Source organism: Colobus angolensis, unplaced genomic scaffold (genome assembly GCF_000951035.1).
Source record: "Colobus angolensis palliatus isolate OR3802 unplaced genomic scaffold, Cang.pa_1.0 Scaffold138, whole genome shotgun sequence".
Lineage (NCBI taxonomy): Eukaryota > Metazoa > Chordata > Mammalia > Primates > Cercopithecidae > Colobus > Colobus angolensis.
The window spans coordinates 4,024,445-4,032,121 of record NW_012114466.1 but is presented as its reverse complement, the minus strand read 5'-3'; the positions used below and the strand labels follow the sequence as shown (position 1 = coordinate 4,032,121).

The 7,677-nt window shown below is 40.0% G+C and overlaps 1 protein-coding gene across 4 annotated transcripts in view; it reads right to left on the bottom strand.

Moving 5' to 3' along the window:
• EFCAB6 (EF-hand calcium binding domain 6) overlaps positions 1–7,677 on the bottom strand; it is a 328,394-nt gene that overhangs the window by 174,140 nt on the left and 146,577 nt on the right. For all 4 annotated transcript variants that reach the window (XM_011934784.1, XM_011934785.1, XM_011934783.1 and 1 more), the window contains 2 exons: positions 5,748–5,856; positions 27–194 (listed from right to left, as the gene is read on the bottom strand). In XM_011934784.1, coding sequence (XP_011790174.1) covers positions 27–194; positions 5,748–5,856 — 277 coding nt within the window. The remainder of the gene's footprint in view (positions 1–26; positions 195–5,747; positions 5,857–7,677) is intronic.

Sequence of the window (7,677 nt, the reverse complement as noted above, 5' to 3'; positions counted from 1 at the left end):
AAACAGGAAGTTGTTACAAAACTCACCCTAGAGTTCTTTTCAACCAGATCAATAAACACGCTGATGTTGACCACTCCAGTGTTCCCAGGGTCAAGCGTTTGCATTAGTTCTTTGAATTCCGAATTGCTTAGTTTTACAGCCACGCAATTTAGAATATGTCGAAATTCTTCCCTTGTTATTGGTCCACTGGGTTTCTGAGCATCAGAGTATATATAACAGAATTTTTGAAAAAAGGAAAAGGAAGAAAAAGTATTATGTATGTTTAGCATCATTTAATAAAGAGCGAGCTTTGGCCATATAGAATTATGATTGGAAACGCAAATACATCAATTGATGATCCTTATATAACAGGAGCAGTGTGTGTGTAGGGGGAATGCTAGAACTTTCCAGGTGCAGTTCCTACCTACAATGTTCTCTATCAGGATGTAGCTTTGGGTGAGCAGTGAGGCCCATTTCTCACGCTCAGGCTGATTGCCTTCCCCAGAGGCTTGAATGGCTTGAACAGCTCCTATCCCACCTGAGAGCTGGGGGTTCAACCGCATGGGGCACAACACTTCCCAGCAGTTCAATTACAGTTTGCCAATTTAGTAAGAATAAATTGCACTTGTTTCTCCACCAACAATCTCATCCATTACATAAATGGACAATTACTTTGCTAGAAAAATTTCAGCCATGCTGCATGAAGAAAACATATTATGAGCAAAATACAGTGAGAAAAAAATTTCTTCCCCCAGAAAATTTATCAATAAGTAGACTGAATTCCAAAATTGAGAGATATTGTTTACTAGAAAGACAGGGTAAATAAAGAACCCTCACCTCACATGGAGACATAGTGAATATTAACGTGACAAAAGGATTTATTAAGTAAGCAATAAAGCAGTGTGCAAATGTCAACTATTATTTGGGGGTCCAAAATCTGAAAAGCATATAAGGTTCTCTTGAGGGGTAACCTAAGTACTTTAGGGAATATATGCATGCTTACCATTTGGTTTGGGAGTCATAATCAATTCTTTCATGCCTACATAGAAATTACTGACAGCTAATTTTTTAAGTGACTTTAATAAATTTACAGCACTGTGTAACCATCACCACTAATTCTAGAATATTTTCAGCACCCCCAAAATAAACCTCGTGCACATTTGCAGTCACTCCCCATGTCCAGCCCCAACCTAAGGCAATGACTTCATTTTCTGTCTCTAGATATTTGCCTTTTTCTGGATATTTCATGTAAATAGAATCATAAATACATGGTTTCCTGCATCTGGCTTCTTTCTCCTAACAGTGTTTTTGAGGATCATCCATGTTGTAGCATGTATCAGTATTTTGCTCCTTTTTGTTCTTGACTGAGCATTACATTGCCAGATTTTGTTTATCTTGTCACAAGTTGATAGACATTTGGATTGTTTCTGGTTTGGAAATTGTAAATAATGTTGTTATGAACGTTTGCACACAAGTCTTTGTGTGGACATGCTTTCATTTCTCTTGGGCAGATACCTAGGAATGGAATTGCTGGGTTATATAAGTCACATTTAATTTTTACAGAAACTGCCACGCTGTTTTCCACAGTGGCTGTGACATTTCACATTTTCACGAGCAGTATATGAGAGTTCCAGTATCTCCACACATCCTTGTCAACACTTATTATTGTCTGTCTTTTTCATTATAGCCATCCTAGAGGGTGAGAAGTGGTATCTTGTGGCTTTGAGCTTCTCTAGTAACCATGCTGTCAAGCATCTTTTCATGGGTTCAAAAAGATTTTACTGGTTGTTCATAGATTTTCTTGGGTAAAATGCCTATTAATATATTTTACCCATTTAAAAAATTAGGTTGTCTTTTTATTGAGTTCTAAAAGTACTTGTATATTCTAGATACAAGTCCTTTACCAGATACATGATTTGCATATATCTTCTCCCAGTCTGTGGCTTGTCTTCTCACTTTCTCAGAGGTATCTTTTGAAGCATGAAATTTAATTTTGATAAAGTCCAATGCATTGATTTGTTTCTTTTATGGGTTATACTTTGGTGTCATTAAGAAATGTTTGCCTAACACAAGGTCACAAAGATTTATGTATTTTTTTCTTCTAAGAGTTTTATCAGTTTACCTTTTATATTTAGATCTACTTGTGTATGGTGTAAGGTAAGGGACTGAATTCATCTTTTTGCTTATGGATATCCAATTGTCCTCTTAACATTTTAACAAATATTTTCCTTTCCCCCACTGAATTTGTCAAAAATAAATGGACCATAAATGTAAGCGTTTATTTATGAACTCTCAACTCTGTTCCATTGATCTATATGTTGGTCTTCAAACCAGTATCACACAGTCTTTACTACTATAGCTTTGCACTAAGATTCAAACTCTGGAAGTGTAAGTATTCTAACTCTGTTCTTCTTTTCCAAGACCATTTTGGCTGTTCTTCCACCTTGTATTTCCATACGAATTTTCAGATAGTTTTTCAAAAGCAAAAAAAAAAAAAAAGCCAGCTGGGATGTTGATAGGGTTTGCACTGAATCTACAAAGCAATTTGCAGAAAACTGTCATCTTAATAATATTGTCTCCAATCTATAAATATGGAATGTATTTTCATTTATTTACATATTCTTTACTTTCCTTTAACAATATTTTGTAATTTTCAATGTACAAATCTGGCACTTCTTTTGATAAATGTATTCCTAGCTATTGTATTCTTTTTGATGCTATTGTGAATAGAATTGCTTTCAGAAGTTCCTTTTCAGACTGTTCACAGCTAGTTTATAGAAATATAACTGATTTTTGTATGTTAATCTTATATTTCTGCAACCTTATAAATTCATTTATTAGTTCTAGCAATATGTGTACGCACACATGCACGAATTCCTTAGAATTTTCCACACACAAGATCGTATCGTCTGTGAACAAAGACAGTTTTACTTCTTCCTTTTCAATCTTGATGCCTTTTATTTCTTTTTCTTTCCTGATTGGACTGTCCAGAACTCTAGCACAGTGTTGACTAGAAGCAGCAAGAGCTGACATTCTTGTGCTGTTCCTGATCTTAGTAGGAAGGTGTTCAGTCTTTTACCATTAACTATGCTGCTGGCTATGGGTTTGTTGTAAATTCCCTTTATCAGGTGAAGGTATTTCTCTTCTGCTCTAATTTGTGGTAAGTTATCATAAACAGGTGTTAGATTTTTCAAATACTGTTTTTGCATCTACTGAGACAATCATGTAGTTTTGTTCCTCACTCTATTAATGTTGCATATGATATTAATTGATTTTGGGGGAAGTTAAACCAACTTTGCAATCCTGGGATAAATCCCATGTGGTCACAGCACTTAAGCCTTGTTATGTGTTGATGATTTCGGTTTGCTAATATTTTGTTGAGAATTTTTGCAACTATAGTCACAAAGGATATTGGTCTGTGGTTCTTTTCTTGTGATACCTTTGCTTGGTTTTGGTATCAGGGTAATACTGGCCTCAGAGAATGATTCTGGAAGTGTTCCTTCCTCCTGTATTTTCTGAAAGTTTGTGAAGGAATGGCATGATTTTTGTAAGTAATCATTGTAGTCTTCAATGTGGAGAATTTGCACATTTTTGTAAGACATATTTCTAGGTACTTGATTTTTTAAAAAATGTTATTAGAAATTATATTTTAAAAATTCATCTTTTTCTAATTGTTTTTTGCAGTTTATTGAAATATTGTTGGTCTTTGTGTATTGACCTTGTATCCACTGGCTTTCTAAATTCTATTATTAATTCTAATGTCTGGGAGGATTCTATTGGACTTCCTATTAACAAAATCATGTCAGCTACAAATAATAACTTCAAGACTAGGTAAAAAGGCAGGATGCAAATTACTTCTGGATGATTGATAAGAAGTGAGCCACACCTGATTTAAATGTAAGTGATCACAGCAGCTGGGTCCACTTGCAGAGCTGGTGGCAGCGTTTGGAGGCAGCACACATAGCAAATGGGATGCATGCCTGGGAGTGGATCTAAAGCAGTCTTTCTTCTAAACATTTTGCATCCCTCTCTATAGCAGTAGTAGAGAGATCTGTTTCCCACGACTGCCCTGAGCAGCCAGGCAAAATGCCCAGCCCTGCCCACTCCTGGCTCCCACCCTTGTTCTCCTTCTTACCCAGTCCCCTCCGTGGTGGGGTGCATGGTGGCAGGATGGGAGGGGAGGGGAATCTCACTCTGAAACCATGCACTATGTAACTGTCAGGCATCTGATTGTTAATGCCATGATGTGATACCCCAGAGTGTGAACTCATCGGCAAGGACTTAGCATTAATCATTTGTGTGCTTAGCCTAAGTGCCCAGCACGGGGGCCCAGCATGGACTATGTACTCAATTCTTAAGCTACACTGTCTGTTTATTGATCTCAAGTTGAATACCACAACAATGACTTTTAAATAGTCCAATAGTTGGAGTGATTAGCATTATTGTATAGTCCTCCGTTAAAGGAAATGAAGGTTTCCCTATTTTTAATTAAATTACTTCTTCAGTATACCATTAGAACCTGAGTTGGGGGGGCGTGGGGGTAACACACCAAGGCCTCGTTTATCTTTTTCCAGGCGGCTCAGCTGGCAGGGTCCCAGGCAGCCATGCCCAGTGCTGGAGTGTGGCTGCTCTAGAGCCTGGCGGCCTCCAACACCACTATCTGGGTAGCCTCAAGTGGGTTACTTAGCACAGAGGCCTCCTTTCCTCATCTGTCAGATGGAGATAATAATCATGTTTGCCTTACTGAGGTGTGAAGTGGATTTAGTGAGTGTATACACTCCTGAATCACTTAAGACTGTGCCTGGCACAAAGTAAGCACTCAACATTATTGCTCATTCAGAGAGACCAAGTCACATAGGCCTAAAGATTCATTCAAAGAACCCCATGTTCCTGAATCCACACTGTGCTTGGAAACCCCATGCAATGGCATATTCCAGTATGGCGGACGCAGGCGCTGGTGTCCCCACAGACGGCAACCTGCAAACCTGGAGACCACCCCCAGGCAGTGCTGGCTTCTCCCTGGGGCACCACCCTCACGCTCCAAGATGTTCCCTCCACAGCAGGTTCTAGGAGGGTGATGCTGAGCTAGGGACGCCTTTGGCCTCTGAAATCATTTGTACACAGTCCCGTGTGAGTCTCAGAAACAGTAATTCACTCTACTTCTGTTTACTAGAGCTTCAATTACCGAATGTGCTTAGTAAATGTTGCGTATCAAAAGGATCCAAATGCTGCTTTCTAAAACGATATTAAAGTGAGACAGGAGCTAATGGTGAATGTGAGAAAAAGCAGGTTGCAAATTCATGAATTAGCCTCTCTTTATAGTACAATTTAAAAAAATTAAGTAGGCTATTTTGGCACTAAGAAAATGCTCCTGTTTTGGGCAGTAAGTTGGTTATGAACTGATCAACTCTGGGCTAGGGTGGGGAAGGGTCACCAGGTCTGGATTGTTTGTTAATTAAACAGTGAATGATGATGAGTCACTACAACCATTACGATCTTGCCACACATTGTTCCCATCACAATTGGCACTTATCTTACTGTATTGCAATTAATTTTCCATCAGCTGTCCTCGCAACTAGACTCAACTCTTGAGGTTGGGGCTTCTACCCCTAAGTGCTCAGAACAATTCCCAGCATGTAACTGGGGCTCAAGAAGTGTTTGTTGGATGGATAAATGAACCAATATGGAGTTGTTATTGGTCTCGTTCTCAGTGTTTGCATTCTTAGAAACAATGAGTGTTTCACAAGAGAAGGCTTTCAAAATCTTACGGTGTTGATTATCAGTAATGCTTTCTTCAGTGATGTAAAGCGGTCTTCAGTGTGTCTGAATAACTTTGTGATGATGTTTTCCTTGTGAGATTCATTTCTAGAGTTGATGCTAAAAAATGATTAGGAGAAAAGCAGGAATAAGATTATATTCTTGAACTTTGTTCTTTCTTAATGCAAGAAATGAGCACCCTCACCACAATACAATAGTGCTTTATTTGTGGGTGGTTATTTATCCTGACAGTGTGCTGCATTTGTGGGGCTCATCTGAACCTCAGTTACTGTGAGCAGAGAGACGCCACGAATTGTAGGGCGAGCCTTGCTGGACCATCTCCTCTCCCCACGAGACCAACTAATCAGCCATCTTGCACACCTGTGGTTTTGGTCTCAAACAAGATCAGTAAAGGGACTGTGGACCAGTGCTGAGCCCTCAGTGGCTGGGAAGCTGGAGGCCCTCTCTCCTGTGTGGGCAGCACATTGTAGCTGTCTCATGCACATGATAACTGAGGGCACAAATTCTGTGTTTAGAACTACAAGCCTTCTCAGCCTCTCCCTTTCCATTGACAATAACCACGACTCCCTACGTTGCCAGAGCCCCCTTTCCCTCTATGGCCTCTTTCATCCGTGAGCTTGGGGCCCATCAGTGTACATGTGTGCTCTGAAGGCCATGACTACCCCCTCTGGAGACCAAAACCAAGTTCAATGTGGACTTCGCTCAGAAAGGGAGACTGTCAGAATCTCATCACAATATACCATTGGGTGCTTCTCTTTTCTGATGTTCTACTAGACCATCATACCTTTCCTGCGAAACAATGAATGACAGTCAGTTTACCTGTGAAACCATTCTCAGATTTGTTTGGGAGTTTTTGTTGCTGCATCTATACAGCCATCTTAGCTTCTTCTGCTAGTGCAGAAACAATAAGCCTATGCCTACCACTTTTCAGAAACATATGCTGGCTTCCTGAGTCTAAGTTCTTCACATGACTTGTTGGAACCTCGTTTTTCTACAGATCGCCAGCACTGGCATGAACAGATGCTTTTTACAGCAGATTTTGTCCACCGGATATCCCTGACATAGGGGCTGGAGAGCTCTTTGTTGTGAGGACTCACTGCAGAGTGTTGAGCAGTATGCCTGGCCTCTACCCACCAGATATCAGTGCAGGTTTGGATCTTAATCCTGAAAGATGCAATCCCAAATGCCATAATTCTAAATGTTGAAATCCCAAAAGATCAAAATCTCTAAATTCTAAAGCCCCTAATGCCTAAAATCGCAAAAATCACAATCCCGAAAGATTACAATCCCAAAAGCCAAATTCTAGGCAAGGGATTTGTGTGTTTTCAGTTGTACACAGCATAGTTGCATCATGTTAGGTGGAACTAAGACCTTGCTATTGTTGTTATTTGGAAATTAAGTACAGTTTAAGGAGATGCCTATGGGTACCAAGTTGCCGAGAGTAGATTTGTGAAGTTAATTTCAGGTGTCAACTTGACCGGATGAAGGCATACCTAGAAATCCGGTAAAGCACTGTGTTGGGTGTGCCTGCAAAGGTGTTTCTGGAGATTAGTGTGTGGGTCTCAGTGGGCAGGGAGGGTGCGGGGGGAAGATGTGCCCTCAGTGTTGGCGAGCACCATCCAATCAGCTGGGAGCCCAGAGAGAACACAGCTCTCTCTCTCTCTCAGAAATGGGACATTCTCTGCCGCTGCCTTGGACATTGGAAATTTGACTCCACAAAAGTGCATTATCACAATGTTGCCTTTGTGTGTGAGCATTGTATGTGTTACGTAAAAACACTGAAACTCGCCCAATATATGAAGAGATGTCATTTTTGTTCACTGCGTTTGTAAAAGATAAAATTTTTCAAGATCTTGGCTCTTCGGACGACTGTACAAGCAGTAGTGACCCACGCGCATTTTGATTGATCTTGCAAAAGAC